Consider the following 19,374-nt stretch of genomic DNA (forward strand, 5'->3'; position numbering starts at 1 on the left):
AAGAATAGCAAGAAGAAGCTTGACGAGAAATGGATTATGAGGATAGCCAATAATTTGCGCAATGTACGATATCTCGTTCGTTCGTTGTTTTGAAGAAACTCATTAGTTTTGTCATTCGTCAGGCCATCAGAAAAGGCACTTTACGAATCGACAAAAGCGAGGAGGACGCGGTTAAACTGTTCAACTGTCTCGCGACGATAATGGAAGATCAACTGCGATCGCTTTGCTTCAGATCGATCGACGATTACATAGATTGCCTGACGAACTTTGAGGTAAAAATTGCACGCGACGGAAATGAGATAAAAGTCAAGCACTAATAATCATTGATCGCTATAGCTGTATGGCTGCCGCTTCAATATTAATGTGTCCGGGCGCAATAAAAGCATTAGCTTCGAGCCATCCCTTAAAGCTTTCGGAAGCACGTTAGTCGTTCTTTTGAACTCGCTGCCCAATGCTATTAGCGACCACAACCGGCTCGATTCTGAATTTCTACCTCCATCGGCTATCAGAACTGATGAGAATTTGAAAGTAGGTAAAGCCTGAAAAACATTGTTTTGATGCGAAAAATTGCGGAAGCTCAGCCTATTATCACACATTTTTCTTAGCCGGACATATCGAAGGAAATTCTGAACACCCACGCACAAAAGTTAAGCGGCCTAATCGAGTCGCAGAGGAACGGTCCCGAATCGCTTGTCAAAGAATTTGACAAGTACGATAACTTGATCAACGGCAAGGAAGTCTCGCTTGTAGACGCTTTTCTCAGCGCTGAGCACACTTTTCAAGAGTTCAGCGAGCTTATCGAGAGATACGACAGTCTGTCGCGCAACATCTTACTCGAGTTTGATCAGACTGCTTTTGTTGGCCTCTTTGAACTTCACAAAAAGTCGTTGATGAATTATATGTCCGAGACGGCACTTCGCTGCAGGGATATGTTGCTTAATCAGATGATTGCCGATTATCAATTCAAGTCCAAAGTGTAGGTTGACCTTTTCGAATCGCGAGCGCGGAAAAGTCAATGATTCCAATAAAAAAAATGGGCGTGATTTTAGCATCGGAGATGAGTATCAAAGCATTGCCGACAAAGCGTTGAGCGTCCCACCAAACACGTCCGAATTGATGGAGCTCAGCCTGTTCGTGCGCAAAGCAGAAACGGAGATGACGTTAAATCTAGAAAACCGACTCCGCGAGATCCTGACGTATATATTATTCTTGTCCGATTATGTTCCGCTCTCGTCCGTCGAAATCAAAACCAACAACTTCGCATTCCAATGGTAAGGAAAGTCTCTTCTCACTAGTCGATTTTAGCGCCACGCTAAAAGATTGGTCGTGTAAAGGTATCACCGGTTGCCGTCGGTGTTCGAAGAGCATCGACGTATAATCGACGGAAAAACCGGCGAGTATCAAGAGGCACTGACGCAACGCATACAGAAGTTCAACCAAGACCTGCAGACGTACGCGAAGCAGTGCGACGAGATGCAGTATTGGGGCAGCGTCGACGAGATATTCCGATATAAAAAGAAAGCCGACAGGCTCGAGGCGCGTTTGGTTAAGGCTGTGGAAACTATCGACGAGTTCAATAAAGAGGAGCAAATGTTTGGCTGGGAGATATCTCAGTATCCCCAGAGGAAAAAGGTACGAGATAACTTTCTCTCTCTCTCTCTCTCTGCAGGAAAAAAGGTGATTTGCTTTGCTTCGGATTCTCGCAGGGCGCATCAAGTGCTCCTCTGAGAATTGTCCCCGTTAAATTACATTTTTTTAAATGAGGTCGCTTTAAAATTATATGGTGTTTTGATTATTCGAAACCAATTTTGTTTTTATTGGCATACTTGAACTGGCGAAGTTTATTTTTGAATTGAGCTAAATTTGTACTCAACATCTCCGACTCCTTATTCAACATATTTACAAGCATAGAATTTCAAGTTTTCTGTGTGTGAGAGGAATTGATACTTTAATCACTTATTTATGTTCTTAAAAAGAGCATTTTGAGATCGATCTGAACCAATCTTGTTTTCTCACTTATCGACATTTAAGTGTGATTAGATTTTTTTTAATGGAAAATGTTCCATGCACGTATTAAAGTGACTAAAATAGCTGTTTGAGGGTTTCTTTCCTTCGCTGAAGCAAACTTTACAAAAGTTACATAACATTTTTTTCCAAAATTTGTATCTAACTAAAATAATTTATAAAGCGTGAGGAAAGAAAATGTTTTTTTTTAAATGTGGAGGTTCATCAAAGAAAATGAACCCTTGAACAAGAATTTTGGTATGCACACGAGACATTTTAAATTTTGACTTGAAAAACAACTGAATCTAAAATATATTTTAAAAAACCGAAAAAAAAGTGTTTATTACTATACAGAGAATATACGTACAGAGTTCTAGATCCAAAAGTGAAAAACAAGATTTTTCAGAATGACCTACTGTAAGAATTTGATCTTTCTCGTTGATAAATTGCTTTAATTTGCGAAAAAAGTAAATCTGACGAACGCAACGAGTTGAAGCTATAATACAGAAAATCGATGGTTGCATTCCACTTTCTCATGTCCGTCTATAAAAAAATTGGATACAGATCGCCGACAAGCTAAGCCCATACAAAAAATTCTACGACGCGGCATGCGAATTTCTGTCGAGCCACGAGAAGTGGATGGGCTCGATGGTAGGTAGTCACGACCCGGACGTGATCGAGTCGGAGTCTGGTACGGCATACCGCTCGGTGCTCAAGTTGGAGAAGAGCTTTCAAGAGCCAGCAGTGCGCAAATTGGCCGAGACCGTGAGACTTACCATCGAGGAATTCCGCGAGCATATGTCGCTCATCATGACTCTCGGTAATCCAGGTATGAAGGCACGTCACTGGGAGCAAGTTTCCGAGATAGTTGGCTTCCCCATCAAAGTCGACTCTAACATGACCTTGCTCAAGGTATTGATTTTTTTCTCTTTCCTAACAATTCAATGTGGAGGAATAACGAGATGCTGTCGATTAGGTGATCGATTTTGGTTTGGACGAGTACGTGTCGAAATTCGAGACAATATCCGAGGCAGCGACGAAAGAGAGTAACTTGGAAAAAGCTCTGGTGAAGATGCACGTCGATTGGGCAGACGTGGAATTCACTGTGAATCCGTATCGCGACACTGGTACCTACGTAATCGCCAGCGTGGATGACATTCAGTTGTTACTCGACGATCACCTAACGAAAGCTCAGACAATGAAAAACTCGCTGTACATCAAGCCGTTCGAGAAGGAGACTTTGTAAGTGATGTCGACGACGTTTTACCGGCGAAAGATTTACTCTGCGCTTGTCTACCGTTCGCAGAGAGTGGGAAGCAAAGTTATATTTGCTCCAGGACATTATGGATCACTGGCTCAAAGTGCAAGCAACTTGGATGTACTTGGAGCCAATATTCTCATCGCCGGATATTCAACAGCAGATGCCCGAGGAAGGACGCAGATTCAGCGCCGTCGACAAAGTTTGTATTGCTCGCTGTTGTTATCTCAGCTGCGCCTGGTACAAGTCAGCGAAACAATTTGCAGATATGGAGAGACATAATGTCGAACGTTGTGGTAGATCCGAAGGTCATGTCAGTGGTAGAGATCGACAAGATGCTCGACCGCCTGAAGAAATCCACGAATCTACTGGATTTGATTCAAAAGGGTTTGAACGACTATTTGGAAAAGAAACGTTTGTACTTCCCGCGCTTCTTCTTCCTGTCCAACGACGAGTTATTGGAGATTCTCTCCGAGACGAAAGATCCAACGAGGTACACTTCGTTGTCTCGTATTATCGTCGCGCAACTCGAGAGCAGTCGTTTCTCACTGGCGCTCGTCGTCTCGCAGAGTGCAACCGCACCTGAAGAAGTGTTTCGAGGGAATAGCGCGATTGACTTTCACGGACAGCATGGAGGTGACGTCGATGATCTCGTCGGAAGGCGAGCGTGTCGTCTTGGAGGACGTCATCGATACTTCGGCCACCAAGGGCCAAGTCGAGAAGTGGCTCGTCGAATTGGAAGGCTGCATGAAGAGCAGCGTCCGCGCGCAAGTAAGTGCTGCGAGCGTGTCTCTTTTTTTTTTTTTTTTTGCAGCTACTCATGGCGACGCATCGATGCGCATTGTGTGGCGAGCAGGTGATACGAGCGAAGAACGCTTACCCGACAAAGGCGAGGAGCTCGTGGGTGTTGGACTGGCCGGGTCAAACCGTGCTGTGTATATCGCAGCTGTATTGGACGAGCGACATTACGGCGGCGATGCCGGAGTCGCCCGACGGCTTGCGAAACTACGTCGAATGCTGCAATCGCGAGCTCGCAGAGATCGTCCTTCTCGTTCGTGGCCAGCTGTCAACGCAGAATCGCACCACGCTGGGTAACGCGTCGATTATCGCCGCGCGATCGCGCAGCCGTCTCACCGAGATTTCTTGCGCAGAGGCACTGGTCACGCTGGATGTGCACGCCAGAGACGTGCTGGTTGGCCTGGCGGACGAGAACGTGTCGAACGTCAGCGACTTCAAATGGATCTCGCAGTTGCGCTACTATTGGATGGTAAATTCCGGCAATACGTATTGCAGAAGTGATTGAGCTGTGAACGACATGGTGATGCGCGTACATAGGAGCACGATCTGATAACCATGATGATAAACGCATCGCTGACCTACGGCTACGAGTATCTCGGGAACACGTCCCGCCTGGTCATCACACCGCTGACCGATCGTTGCTACCGCACTCTCTTCGGCGCTCTCAATTTGCATCTCGGCGGTGCGCCCGAGGGCCCAGCTGGTACTGGCAAGACCGAAACCACCAAGGACTTAGCTAAAGCTGTGGCCAAACAGTGTGTCGTGTTCAACTGCTCTGATGGTTTGGACTATATTGCTCTCGGCAAGTTTTTCAAAGTGAGTTTTTTCTTACTTTCGTTCTTCTGTTTTCAGGCATTTTATCATTCACATTAGATTACAAAAATATTATTAGAAAATAACACTAATACTTATCAACTTATGTTAATAAATACCTTATTATAATAATACGTACGTTTGATGTCTAGGTGTGATTTAGTAAATCTGTTTTTTTTTCTTTTTTTTTTCGGTAAATGTAGTTCATTTATGATATTCGACGTAGAATTTTTCAAAGAATAATTAAGATCTTTCAATAATTTTTCGCAGCCTCGGGTTTCTGAAAAGGTTCGGTAGAAATATCAATGCACGAAACATTTATTTTCCGAGGAAGCTTTAAAAAATGTTCGCTATGTACACGAATAAGGTACCCGCAGGAAGGCTTTCCCACGACGGTCTATCGATTTTCAATTTTTTCGAAACACCCTCGCGCCTAAGCTACAGCTACACTATACTACGAGAAAAAACCGAAACGTCACGTACAACTGCAGGGTTTGGCAGCGTCAGGCGCATGGTCGTGCTTCGACGAGTTCAACCGCATAGACCTGGAGGTATTGTCTGTGGTGGCCCAGCAGATCCTGACAATACAGCGCGCAATAATGGCCGGGCAATCGAGTCTCGTATTCGAAGGAACGGAGCTGCCACTGGAGCCAAGTTGCGCGATATTCATCACGATGAACCCTGGGTACGCCGGTCGATCCGAGCTGCCTGACAATTTGAAAGCGCTGTTCCGTTCGGTCGCTATGATGGTAATGTGCTCGAATGATCTGCGTTATTGGCCATTGCTGGTGCCCAATTGACATTGCGTTTGCGTTGGCGAAGGTGCCGGATTACGGATTAATCGCCGAGATATCCTTGTACTCGTTCGGCTTCTACAACGCACGCCCGCTGTCGGTGAAGATTGTCACGGCGTATCGCTTATGCTCCGAGCAGCTGTCCACCCAAAGCCATTATGACTACGGTATGAGGGCTGTCAAGTCTGTCCTCACCGCGGCCGGTAATTTGAAGCTCAAATACTCCGACGAGAATGAAGACGTTCTCATGTTCAGGAGTATCAAGGATGTCAATTTACCCAAGTTTTTGAATCCCGATGTACCGCTCTTCCATGTAAATATTGTCATTTTTAAAACGATTCGCTATTCAAAAACATTCTTGTTACTCGCAAAACAAGTAAAATCTCGCGTTTCTTTGATTTTCAAACATTCGATAGCTGATTGTTCTTATTGAGCGGATCTTCGAAAGCCAAGTCTTCAAATTGTCAATTAATTGCTCGATGTATCGGCAGGGTATAATGTCAGATCTATTCCCTGGCGTGGTGCTGCCCGAGCCAGATTACACGGATTTGAACGCGAGCGTCCAAGAGGCGTGCGCTCGGGCTAACATTCAGTGCACGGACGCGTTCTTAATAAAAATTCAGCAAATCTACGAGATGATGCTCGTGCGGCACGGCTTTATGATCGTCGGTCTGCCGTTCGGCGGCAAAACCACGGCGTACAAGATACTCGCCGCCGCGCTCGAGCTGTGCGAAGAACGGGTACGTACCGCCAAGTGGAAAATGTCGATTTGTTGCAAGTGACGTTGACGTGATTGCACGCAGGGTCTGATGGGCGAGCGACGGGTGGAGATAATCGTGATAAATCCCAAGTCGATAACGATCGGGCAGCTGTACGGCCAATTCGACCAGACGTCCCACGAGTGGCAGGACGGAATTCTAGCAATCAGTTATCGAACTTTCGCCACGTCGACGAATAACAATCGCAAGTGGTTGATATTCGACGGCCCAATCGATGCCGTGTGGATTGAAAACATGAACACGGTACTGGATGACAATAAAAAATTGTGCCTGATGAGTGGCGAGATCATACAGTTGGCGCCCACGACTAATTTGGTCTTTGAGACTATGGATCTCGAAGCTGCTTCACCCGCTACTGTATCGCGATGCGGTGGGTCATTCTTCCCTCATCTTCGATCCGAACTCTTTTCCGAAGCTTAGATGCGTTTGTTTGCAGGCATGATCTATATGGAACCGTCGACACTCGGTTGGGAGCCTTTGCTGAAATCGTGGATTGCGAAAGCGCCCAAACTCATCAATCAGTGGCTGAAAACGTTCGTTTATGAGTCCTTGTTTTTAAGATTCTGTCGGCCGTTGCTCTATCTGCTACGTCGCTGTGGCGTCACGGTCGGTGTTTGCGGATGATACGAAAAAAAAAAAAAAAAAAACACCAGGATCTCAACGGAATATCGCTTTCTCCTTTTAGGAGATGTGCCCGATGCCCGATACGAATCTCGTCCAGTCGGTGACTTACTTGATGGACTGTTTCTTGGACGACTACAGAGCTGAGAGCGTGACCGAAGTACCGAGTGAACTAGATCTCAGAGCACAGGTCGAAGTAAGCGCCGCGATACGTTGGCGATGCCAACGCTTTTAATGCGATCGAGCGATCTTTCGTAGGGCTCGTTTTTCTTCTCCTGCATCTGGGCGATGGGAGGCACTCTGACTGCAGCTGATCGCGAAAAATTCAGCATCCTCTTTCGCGGTCTACTGGAAAAGGAATTCCCAGCGGCGCTGATGACGAAATTCAATTTGCCCGAGCCGATATTGCCACCCGCCAAGCCTTACATCTTCCTCATGCCGAAAGACGGTCTTGTCTTTGACTACAAATTCATAAAAGAGGTTCGATCGCCGCAGTTAATCGCTAGTTGTAGTTATCTCACGCGAACGCACTCGCGAAAATTAGGCGGAAAACAGAGAAAGCTTTCGCTTGGCGCCATTCATCGTAGCGCCCGGGCTGGTACTTCAGTTCGCGATATTAGAGCACGGCCGTTCGCTGGAATGGGGCAAGATATCCGCGAGCGCGTGGAAATTGCGCAGAGTAGGACTATGCGGAGCCTAATGAATTAGCCCGACCGGCGGGCTCTGCGAGCTCGGCCATCCAGCGAATCAATGGGCGTTTTCCTTCAGGGCAAAGGCAAATGGAAGCTGTGGTCGGACGATCTGATAAATGTGCCGGCCATCCCTCGTGACATCCCGGTCAATCAGATAATCGTGCCGACGGTGGAGACCATCAGGTACACGACGCTCTTCCAATTGCTCGTGCAGCACGAGAAGCCCGTGCTATTCTGCGGCCCCACGGGCACCGGCAAATCCGTCTACGTGATGGACTTTCTGCTCAAGAAGAACGACACCGTCGTCTACAAGCCGCTCTTCATCAACTTCTCCGCTCAGACGTCTGCGAACCAGACGCAGGACATCATCATGAGCAAGCTGGACAAGAGGAGAAAAGGCGTTTATGGGCCACCGGTCGGCAAACGATGGGTCATCTTCGTGGACGACGTGTCGATGCCGATGAAAGAGGAGTATGGTGCTCAGCCGGCTATTGAGTTGCTCAGACAGTGGCTCGATCACGCTCAGTGGTGCGTGTCTGTGTGTGTGTGTGTGCGAGAGAGAGAAAGAGAGAGAGAGAGATCTAATTTGTCTTTTTTGTTCGTATGAAAAGGTACGACAGAAAGGACTCATCGGCGATAAAATTGATCGAGCTGCAATTGATGTGCGCTATGAGTCCACCGGTGAGTGGTGGCAAAGACGTTACGCCGAGGTTCAAGAGGCATTTCTTCGTCACCACTATTGCCGAGTTTTCCGATCAAGTTATGATCGCTATATTCAGTCGAATTATTCTCTGGCACCTCGATACGCGGTAAGAGAACGCACGTCTCTTTCGCCGCGAAGCAACGGCGGCTTCGTTGACTCTTTTCGTTGTCGTTGCTTTCAGTGGGTTCAGCAAGGAATTCGATCCTTGCATAGATCAAGTTGTCTTAGCGACTTTGGACGTCTACAAAAAGAGCCTCGAATTCTTGCTGCCTACACCAGCGAAATCGCATTACCTCTTCAATCTTCGCGATTTCTCGCGTGTCATTCAGGTGCTCGCCACGAATCAAATGCAGGCCGAACAGCCACAAAAGACAAAGCTTCAACCTCGTCGTTTCAGGGCGTATTGCTGTCGGTGCCGGAAACAATGCCAACGCTCGAGAGCATGAAAAGGCTATGGGTGCACGAGATATTGCGCGTGTTCGGCGATCGATTGGTTGAGCAGAGCGATATTAATTGGCTTATCGAGCAGATACGCGCGACTCTGGCCGAAAAAATGGAAATTGATTTGGACTTGATGCTCGCCGAGCTGAAAACTGACAGACGTATACCGGTATCGCAGAAGCAACATTTCATAAATCAATGTTTTTTTTCTGTCAAATATTCCATTTCTTTGAATACCGTGTTGGAGTAGGTTGGCGAAGCAGAATTGCGAAAGCTCGTTTACTGCGATTTCGCTGATCCGAAAGCCGACGTCCGCTTGTATCAGGAAGTCGAGGATTTGGAGTTGCTGCGTAGCATCGTTGAAAATTATCTTAGCGAGTACAATTCGATGACGAAGAAGCCGATGAATTTGGTATTGTTTCGCTTTGCCATTGAACATCTGTCGAAAATCGCAAGAATCATCAAACAACCGAGGAGCCACGCGTTACTCGTCGGCGTTGGTGGTTCCGGTCGGCAATCGCTCACGAGATTGGCTTCTCACATATGCGATTACGAGGTACATCAAGTTGAAATAACGAAAACTTATGGGCAACACGATTGGCACGAGGACATCAAGAAGATTTTGCTCAAGACGACGTCCAGCGAGTTGCACACGACTTTCCTCTTTACCGACACGCAGATCAAGGAAGAGAGCTTCTTGGAGGACATTAATAACATGCTGAACACGGGAGAGGTACTTTGCAAATTCAAAGCATCTACGAGGCAGTCTCAGCAGAACTATTCTTCCGTAGGTGCCGAATCTGTTCAGCAACGAGGAGAAGGCTGAAATATGCGAGAAAATGCGACAGATAGATCGCCAGCGTGAGAGATCGATGCAGACGGACGGCAGCCTTGTCGCTCTATTCAATCTGTTTGTACAAATAGCTCGCGAGCAACTGCATGTCGTTGTGGCGATGTCGCCTATCGGCGATGCCTTCAGAAACCGAATAAGGAAATTTCCGGCCCTTGTCAATTGTTGCACCATTGATTGGATGCAGGTATACACCTCGGTTCTACCCATCTAAAGATGCGCGTCCGAAATTGCGAGTGAGCAGTCGAGTGTACGCGTCGAAACCGTAGCCGTGGCCAGAGGACGCGCTGTCGGCGGTAGCGATGAAGTTCCTTGGCGAGATCGAGCTCGGCGAGTTGGAGCGCAAGGCTGCCATCGAAATGTGCCAATTCTTCCACGTATCCACGCAGAGTCTCAGCCTCGAGTTCCTCGAGCGTCTCGGTCGACACACTTACGTGACGCCCACCTCGTACTTGGAGCTCATCAGTACCTTCAAGGACCTGCTCGCGATGAAACGAAGGTAACGCCGAGCCGAGCGCGATGTATTTTCAGTGGCCGCTGTACGCCGCCGTGCTCCATTCGCAGCGAAATCATGCTGAGCAAAACGCGCTACGAGGGCGGTCTCGGCAGACTGGACGGCACGCAGCGCGACGTGGCCGTGATGCAAGACACCCTCAAGCAGCTGCAACCGCAGCTGCTCACCGCCGCAGCGGACGTGCAGAAGATCCTCGCCCGCGTGGAGAAGGAGAGCGCCGACGTCGCCGAGGTCGAGAAAATTGTCAAGATCGACGAGGAAGCTGCCATGGTGCGTCAATATTTCCCGCCCTGCTCTTGCCCAAGGCTCTGCAACGTGCTCTCGGTTGCTTCAGGATGTGGCTAGTCGAGCGGCGGAAATTAAGGCCGAGTGCGACTCCAATCTTGCCGAGGCCATGCCAATATTGAACGAGGCTCAAGCTGCTCTGGACACTCTAACGCCCGCCGACATTGCTGTCGTCAAAGCTATGAAAAACCCGCCTGCCGGCGTCAAACTCGTCATGGAGAGCGTGTGCATCTTGAAGGTTGGCCCTACTCTCGTATCTCGCGCTTCCCGACTCAAAGAACTCCTTCCATTCCACGCTTGTTTACTCGCGCTCCATTCGTTTCTTCGCTCGTTATTTCTTCATCGATTTTTGCCTCAAAGTACGCAACGAATCTCGCAATTTTCCGACAATTTTCGGCGTTTTTCTTTTTTATCGTAATAATTTATGACTGTGTAATTTAGGTCTGTTCGAAATAAACAAAATCAAATTTGCACATTTAGTCGAGGAATAAACATTTTCAATGCGAGAACGTTTTGCAATCGTACGATTTGCTTTTTGTCGTGTTTGTTTCTGATATTTTCCGCGCAAATTTTCGATATAGGAAACCGGTGGTTCAGATTCCACCTAAAACTGCAGGTCCAGTCGTGATGCACGTAAAATCCTCCTCCTGCACCCGTCCAAAGATCAAGGGAGGAGGTAGATCTACATAATCATCACAAGACTGATACCTGCAGTTACCTAGAGTGCATCTGTAGCGTTCCAAACGAACGTATTTCTTGAAGTTACAACAACAATAATTATGTAACGCTCGAAGATTTTTTAATTTCCCGATACGACTTGCATTTCAAACTTACGGTTATTATTTTGCTTAGAGCAACCTTCAATGTTCAATCAGTAGACGATAAAAATTAATTACTTGTCTAAAGGAACTCAAACCAGAAAGAGTACAGCAGCCAGATGGTCGAATGGCTGAAGATTACTGGAAGGTGTCTCTGAAAGTTTTAAGTGACGTCAAATTCCTCGACAGCTTAGTGAACTTTGATAAGGACAATATAGCTGAGCGCGTAATTGACAAGATCCGCCGTGATTATCTGACGAACGTCAATTTTGATCCGGAAAAAATTAAGAACATCTCGACAGCTTGCGAAGGCTTATGCAAATGGGTTTTCGCCATATCTGAGTACGACAAAGTTGCCAAAGTCGTGGCACCTAAAAAAAAGGCACTAGCCGAAGCCCAAGCACTCTACGACGAAGCAATGGTACAGTTGACAATCAAACGCGAACAATTGCGACTTGTTCAGGTACGAATTGAACATTGATACAAATAAAAAGCAATTTCTTGTGTATTTCACAAACTTACATGTCCACAGATGAAATTGGCAGCACTAGAAGACGAGTTGAAGTCGAGAAAAGGGGATTATCAGTTAATGATGGATAAGGTCACAGACTGCGAGCAGAAATTAAAGAGGGCCGAAGAGCTTATTGGCGGATTGGGTGGAGAGTATCAGCGTTGGTCAGATGCTGCAAGAGAATTAGGGGAAAGGTTGATATCGTCAATTCAACAATGTATTCCGTTGAAGGATATTATAAATCATTCATAAACGTCAATTTCAGATACCAAAGATTAACCGGAGATATAATGATCGCGTCGGGAGTAATCGCGTATTTGGGTCCTTTTACAACGCCTTATCGAATGAAACAAGTCGACAGTTGGGTCGAGCTTTGTATAAAACTTCAAGTCGTGTGCACGAGAGATTTTCAATTGCGCGATATACTCGGCATTCCAGTCCTCATAAGATCATGGAATATTCATGGCTTGCCCACCGACTCGTTTTCCGTCGATAATGGAATCATCGTCAAGTACGATTGCCATTATCATTACTAGGCGTTGCGTGTCTCTCAGTAAAATGAAAATTCAATTGTCACCTTAGGAACGCAAGACGTTGGCCGCTGATGGTCGATCCACAGAGTCAAGCGAACAAGTGGATCAAGAACATGGAAAAGGACAACAATATGAGCATAATAAAGCTAAGCCAAAATGATTATCCGAGAAATCTCGAGAACGCGATACAATTTGGCCAGCCGGTCCTGTTGGAAAACATCGGCGAAGAACTGGACGCGATGCTTGAGCCTGTACTAATGAAGCAAACCTTCAAGCAGGGAGGTGCTTTGTGCATCAAACTCGGCGATACCGTCGTTGAGTACAGCGAAGACTTCAGGTACGAAGTTAACCGTTTTATTTCCGTTGTCTCTCGAAAGCTTAGATTTTCTCGATGCGTAGATTGTACATTACGACGAAGCTAAGGAATCCACACTACTTGCCAGAAATCGTGGTGAAGGTAACTTTGATCAACTTCATGATAACTTCGAGTGGCTTGGAAGATCAGCTATTGGGCATCGTGGTCGCGAAAGAGAGGCCCGATCTGGAAGCCGAGAAGAATTCGCTGATCATTCAAGGAGCAAGCAATAAAAAGTGAGCGAGTGTGATAAAGGGTCGAAGCGACGCTTGATACGTATGGTCTTTGCTCGCAAGGATGCTGAAAGAGACAGAGGATAAGATCCTGGCGTTGTTGTCGAGCTCCGAAGGCGATATACTGGAGGACGAGGAAGCAATAGCAGTGTTGAGCTCGTCGAAAACTTTGAGCAATGAGATCCAAGTGAAGCAGGCTGCGGCCGAAATCACCGAGAGGACGATCGATATGACTCGCTTGCAGTACTCGCCCATCGCCGTTTACAGCAGCGTCCTCTTTTTCACCACCGGTACGTCTAGCTCGCTGTTCCTTCGTACAACTGCCGAATCGTCCTTTCGTTTGCAGCGGACTTGGCAAACATCGACCCGATGTACCAGTACTCGCTCGCTTGGTTCGTTAATCTCTTCAAGATGGCGATCGATAACACAGAGCAAGTGGACGAGGTCGACGTGCGCATCGACGACCTGAAAAAGTATTTCACGCGCTCGCTCTACGAAAACGTCTGTCGATCCCTCTTCGAGAAGGACAAACTGTTGTTTTCATTTCTGCTCGTTGTCAATTTGCTGAACAACGAGGGTCGACTCGTGCACCCACAATGGATGTTTGCTCTCACCGGCGGCGTGGGTTTGGAAAATCCTTACAAGAATCCCACTACGTGGCTGCCAACTCAGGGCTGGAATGAAATCTGCCGGCTCGACGATGTTGTTGGTTTCAAGGCGAGTCATTATTAAATAGAGTTGACGCTCACATGTCAATCCAGATTTTCACAAATTGCAGAGGTCCGAGAAGACCTTTGATAATATCCCTTTCGGCGCGATGATATTCGATGGTTTTGCCGTGTTAGATACGAAAAATTCCCTTTCGAATGTTTGCCTGTGAAGATTCGCGTTTTTCATTTATTGATGGGCAGAGTAGTCGCGTGAAAAAATTTGGTTCGCCAAAATAAAAAAAATAAAAAACTAAGGTAGCAGCAATGTTGATTTCTTTCTTAGTCAATAAAAATTTCAAAGCGGACAAAAGAATTTCCGGCACATTGAAAGTTACTACTGAACGTATTACGACCAGACGCGTGTCGAAAAAGCAACTTCGTTCGACGGTCCACTTTGAACATTGCCTTTTTATTTTCAGGGCGTAAAAGAATCCATCGAGAACGACAGGGACGAGTGGAAAGTTATTTACGACTCGAAAGAGCCGCAGAGCATGACGTTCCCCGAGCCATTCGACAAGTTGTCGGATTTCGAAAGAATTTTAATTTTACGCTGTTTGAGGCCCGATCGCATCATTCCCGCGGTGCAGAACTTCGTCGAATGTGCGTAAGCAGAGGGTGCGCTCGTGCGTTTTATCCCGATGATCGTGACGTCATGCTTCACAACACAGCCCAAGCCGGCGCGGAGTACGTAGAGCCACCGCCGTTCGATTTGGCCTCGCCGTACGCCGACTCGAACTGCTGCGTGCCATTGATTTTCATTCTGACACCTGGTGCTGATCCGATGCAGCTTCTGCTCAAATTCGCGGACGACCAGGGCTTCGGGCAGAAGAGACTCTTTTCGCTGTCTCTCGGTCAAGGTAATTGCCGTTATTTGTTTCAATGCGTCGCATAATAAGCAGTGCAAAAGTGTGCGGCGGTCGTAAAAAGAAAAAAAGAAAAAAACGCTGTAAAATATGAAAGCGACGCCACGATATAAACACGGACATACACTCCACTCGTAAAATTCTCTGCAGATTTGCAATAGCGCCAGCAGCGACTGGCAATGTTACTTTACAATCGGATCCATATAAAAGAACGTTAAAGTGTTTGTTCATTTTTTGATAATGTGTTATCGGAAAACCGTAATACTTTTGATGAAATTAACGTGACGCGGTGTTCGAGAATTATGGACTAATAACGTCGGGTTTATGTTGCAATGAATTATTCCGCTTATAGACGATGCTAATGGAAGGTATGCATGTTGCAACGAGGCGCATATAAGCTCCTCGATTGATTGAAGCCACAAAAACCCGAAGGCGATTCGATGACTTATCAACGAATTGATTGACGGCGTTGAAGTTAACGCAGAATAAATGAAATGCTCGTTAATAAACGTTCAGGTCAAGGGCCGATAGCAGTGCAAATGATAAACAACGGCGTGAAGGAAGGCAACTGGATCGTCCTGCAAAACTGTCATCTAGCCAAAAGTTGGATGGGCACTTTAGAAAAGATCTGCGAGGGTTTAATCCCCGACACCATTCACCCGGACTTTCGTCTCTGGTTGACCAGTTACCCGGTGGATCACTTCCCGGTATCGATTCTGCAGAACTCGATAAAAATAACCAACGAGCCGCCGAAAGGTCTACGCGCCAACGTGTTGAAGTCCTACATGAACGATCCAATAAGCGATCCGGAATTCTTTGAATCGTGCGAGCAAGGCGAGGTGTTCAAGAAATTGCTGTACGCCTTGTGCTTCTTCCACGCGACGGTGCAGGAGAGGCGCAAATTCGGCTCGATCGGCTGGAACACCCCGTACGAGTTCAACGAGACCGACTTGAGAATCAGCGTCCTGCAGCTGAGAACCTTTCTCAACGAATACGAGGACGTGCAGTACGAGGCCTTGAAGTACCTCACCGGCGAGTGCAACTACGGCGGCAGAGTGACCGACGATTGGGATCGGCGCACGCTCATGGCCATACTGCGTACATTCTATTGCGAGTGAGCTTCCGTCGCGAAAACGTGCGCTCGACCAGTTCTCATTGTCTCCTCTCCTCCACCGTGTACGCAGGCAACTCGTCGACAGCGAGCGATACTACTTCGATCCCACCTCTGAAATCTACTATTGCCCGGCTTTCAAGGAATACGAGGCCTATCTGTCCTACACCAGGAAGTTCCCCATCATCACGGAGCCCAGCGTTTTCGGGCTTCACGAGAACGCCGATATCGTCAAGGATATGCAGGAGACTGATCTGCTGTTCTCGTCGTTACTTCTTACACAGGTATGTGATATTTCTTCGCTTCGTATATGATCAAACGAAATTTCATGAATAAGGTTGTACGTAATGTTCCTCGTTTTATTGGCTGGGCTGTAGGATCGAGTGGTAAGAATGAAACTTTGCATATTTTTTCGTTTACCTGCGTTTATCAAAATAATCGATAGCTTGTTTTGATGTGGGTCAGGATCTGTGGGAGTTGAAGGTAAAACCACGATGATTTTAACGATACAGAATTTCACTCGATTGCGGCTGTAGTAGTTTTAGTCTAGTTGCAAATATTTGTCAGCCTTGAAATGCATGTTGCGCATCGTAGCTAGCGTATCTTGCTTCCAATTTGTACAAATGAATGACTCGAAACAAACGATCCGCGCAGGAGAAATCAGGGAGCGACTCGGGCGGCGCATCCAACGACGAGGTTGCTTATAAAGTTTGCTCGGATATTCTGGCGAAGTTGCCAGCTAACTACGACCTCGTACTTGCAATGGAAAAATACCCGACTTCGTATAACCAAAGCATGAACACTGTTCTCGTCCAAGAAATGGGCAGATTCAACAAACTGTTGTCATGCATACGAAGCAGCCTAATAAACGTTCAGAGAGCGATCAAAGGTAAGGTGGAGGCATCTTTCGATTTTACCAGTCACCGTACAGTTGTACTACTTGAGAAATGCTCGTAGGTATAATTGTGATGTCGTCAGAGCTGGAGCAAGTGTTTTACGCGCTGCTGGTAGGCAAAATTCCAAGTCTCTGGATGCGCAGCTCGTATCCGTCTTTGAAAACTTTGGGCAGCTACGTCGAAGACTTTTTGGCTCGATTGAAATTTTTGCAAGTAAATGTCGTCCACTATGTCTGTGAGCGAAATAGAAGATCTTAACCGACTTCGTTTGTTCCTTCAAGGATTGGTATGACAACGGCCCGCCGGCGACTTTCTGGCTGTCTGGCTTTTATTTCACTCAGGCTTTTCTCACGGGCATCCGGCAAAATTATGCGAGGAAGTATCAAATGCCGATAGACCTGTTGGTTTACGACTTCCAAATGATAAAGGAAACCACGGTGACCAAGCCACCGGAAGACGGGGTTTACGTTTACGGGATGTTTTTGGATGGCGCGCGGTTCAACAGAGAACAAATGATCGTCGACGAGAGTTTGCCAAAGATTCTGTACGACGAGTTGCCCTACGTGAGTTTTCTCTCGCCTCGTGATCAACGAGGACTAAATTTGCGAATGACACGCGAGGCTTTTCTGTCTGTAGATTTGGATGATACCTAAGAGAAAAGAAGACATTCAGCCGAGACTGAGTTACACGTGTCCTATGTACAAAACAAGCGAGAGGCGCGGCACACTTTCTACCACGGGCCATTCGACCAATTTTGTAATTGCTGTGGAGTTGCCGACGAGTCAACCTCCAGAGCATTGGGTCATCCGAGGCGTTGCAATGCTATGTCAATTGTCAGACTGAATTTTCTTTATTGCACGAATTCAACTTGTAAATAAAATTTATGTGAAAGAAGAATGTTTTAATTCGTTCCACGTAAATATATATTTATTTATAACTAGGAGCACATCATTCGGTTAATATTTTCGTAATATTTCGAAGCATATCGAAATTAGTAATCTCTCACACCACAGCTCATATGACTGCAAAAGTAACACATCTCCAGAACAGAAAAACCCAACGGCGGTGTAGTAATGTAACGAGAAGTTCAAACCAACTAAATATGAATTTTTTTAATATATGTATTCGAAAAAAAAAATTAGTCGCTTAAAACATATTTTTCACGAAAGTGGCACGTCATAAAAGTTTTTTTCTTTGATGAACTTTTAAATATGGATGTTGTAGATGAAAGAAAGATGAAGCACGAGCAATAAGCAATTAAATTAATTGAATTTTTCAGTTTCACTCATTCAACATTAAGATCACACTGGTCAGTTATTGGCAATGATAAATAAAATCGTAGAATAATTCAATAAATCGATTTGAGTAATCCCCGCGAAATATGGATCCTTCCAACATGTGAGCAGTATTAAGTAGCAAAATTTCGATTCTGCCACGTACTCCATAAAACTTTACTACTCCAATATGCAGTTGTTTTAACGTGTACAGATTGCTTAACGTGTACCGCAAATAGAGCTTATCATGAATATTTAGTAGTTGAGAGATACTTCTGTGAAATATTGCACCGTTCTCGCATTCCAAATTATTTTAATTTTATACTCGATACTGGAGTGAATAAAAAAATTATTTCTTTATACTGCTTTAGCTAAAATTGTATTTGTATTTTCACCGGTAAAAGCTCAGCACGTAAACACCAGTCAAACGATCAGATTCTACCTCAGGTTAAACAATGAAAAGCTTTACTTTCTTCATAAAAATTACTCAAAATGAGCAAAGCTTTTTATATAGTGTATTTATATATCAATCAAACAGCTTGACAAATCTCCAAAACTCACCCCAACAATACTCTGATAAGTAAAACGTATAATATAATTAATCTCCTTGAGCGTTTTATCTAACTATAAGAAGACTCCGTAAAGTATCCTACCTAAAATATGTACAGCATAATATATTAATCAAGCATGATCTATAGCTGTAATATGGTCCATCGCATAATTAAAAAGTTAAAAGCGCTCAAGCTTCATCAATTTGCCAGGCTTCATCGCTGCTTCATCCATCTCGGATTCGGAGCTCAACGGAGCGTAGAATTGTTAAAATTAGCGTTGGTCTGCAGCGCTTTCATTCAAAAGATAGCCGAAATGAGGCAACCGAGGAAGCAGAATAGCTGAAGGCGTGGCTTTTAAAACCTGCTGTTTCTAATTATTTACGCTCATAATAGCCGTTCATCGTGAAACAAGCTTTTCACAGTCACTCACTATATGTATTGTTTTTAAAATTGTTGTTACTGCTATAAAATTGAATGTTTCTAATGATCAATCGCCAAAAGTTAAATTATATTTCACGCTGTGCAGCCTCATTAAATTGTCCGGTATATTAAACTACAGAGATGAAGCAGACAATATAAAAATTAAAATTTGTAAGCTATGTGAACTCATGTCGAAGTAACCGTATAGACAACTTTTAAATTGATAAATTATTTGTTATCAAAATGAAGCAGTAGCGCAATCAAAATAAATTAGTAAATTATTTTTAAATTTTCACTTTTTTTTTTCGAGCTTGTCATTCATGCTTTTTTATTATATTATTTGACAATATTTATCAATCTAAAAATAGCAAAATAAGAAAACAAGTGTAATTATATTACAGTTGAAAAATATACTTCCCCGTTAACAACACAATGAAAATCCTAAAAGAATGTATTGTAAGCTAGTTTGCCAAAGTTAAAACAGTGACTATATTTGATCGATTTGAATAAATTAAGTATGCATGTTAAACGCTTTTTTTCACCAATT

At 45.3% G+C, this 19,374-nt stretch overlaps 1 protein-coding gene across 1 annotated transcript; it reads left to right on the plus strand.

The window, feature by feature from the left end:
* The first annotated feature begins 879 nt into the window (after positions 1–879).
* LOC131670638 (dynein axonemal heavy chain 7-like) lies at positions 880–17,442 on the plus strand. Its single transcript, XM_058946380.1, has 42 exons — positions 880–976; positions 1,050–1,271; positions 1,335–1,632; positions 2,569–2,916; positions 2,981–3,246; positions 3,311–3,464; positions 3,529–3,755; positions 3,832–4,048; positions 4,134–4,353; positions 4,414–4,529; positions 4,598–4,876; positions 5,365–5,622; positions 5,696–5,980; positions 6,159–6,407; positions 6,471–6,816; positions 6,883–7,052; positions 7,132–7,263; positions 7,326–7,547; positions 7,836–8,287; positions 8,371–8,568; positions 8,644–8,791; positions 8,860–9,072; positions 9,154–9,636; positions 9,695–9,940; positions 10,023–10,252; positions 10,318–10,537; positions 10,602–10,790; positions 11,459–11,833; positions 11,903–12,075; positions 12,147–12,392; positions 12,464–12,751; positions 12,814–13,005; positions 13,066–13,292; positions 13,349–13,719; positions 14,132–14,312; positions 14,381–14,569; positions 15,092–15,689; positions 15,760–15,970; positions 16,341–16,575; positions 16,644–16,795; positions 16,864–17,145; positions 17,219–17,442. The coding sequence occupies exons 1-42, from the start codon at positions 891–893 to the stop codon at positions 17,423–17,425; spliced, it is 10,401 nt and encodes a 3,466-aa protein (XP_058802363.1). The 5' UTR covers positions 880–890; the 3' UTR covers positions 17,426–17,442.
* The last annotated feature ends 1,932 nt before the right edge of the window (positions 17,443–19,374 follow it).

This window comes from Phymastichus coffea, unplaced genomic scaffold, assembly GCF_024137745.1.
Source record: "Phymastichus coffea isolate CEN01 unplaced genomic scaffold, Cenicafe_Pcof_1.1 PCOF00112, whole genome shotgun sequence".
In the NCBI taxonomy this organism is placed as follows: Eukaryota; Metazoa; Arthropoda; class Insecta; order Hymenoptera; family Eulophidae; genus Phymastichus; species Phymastichus coffea.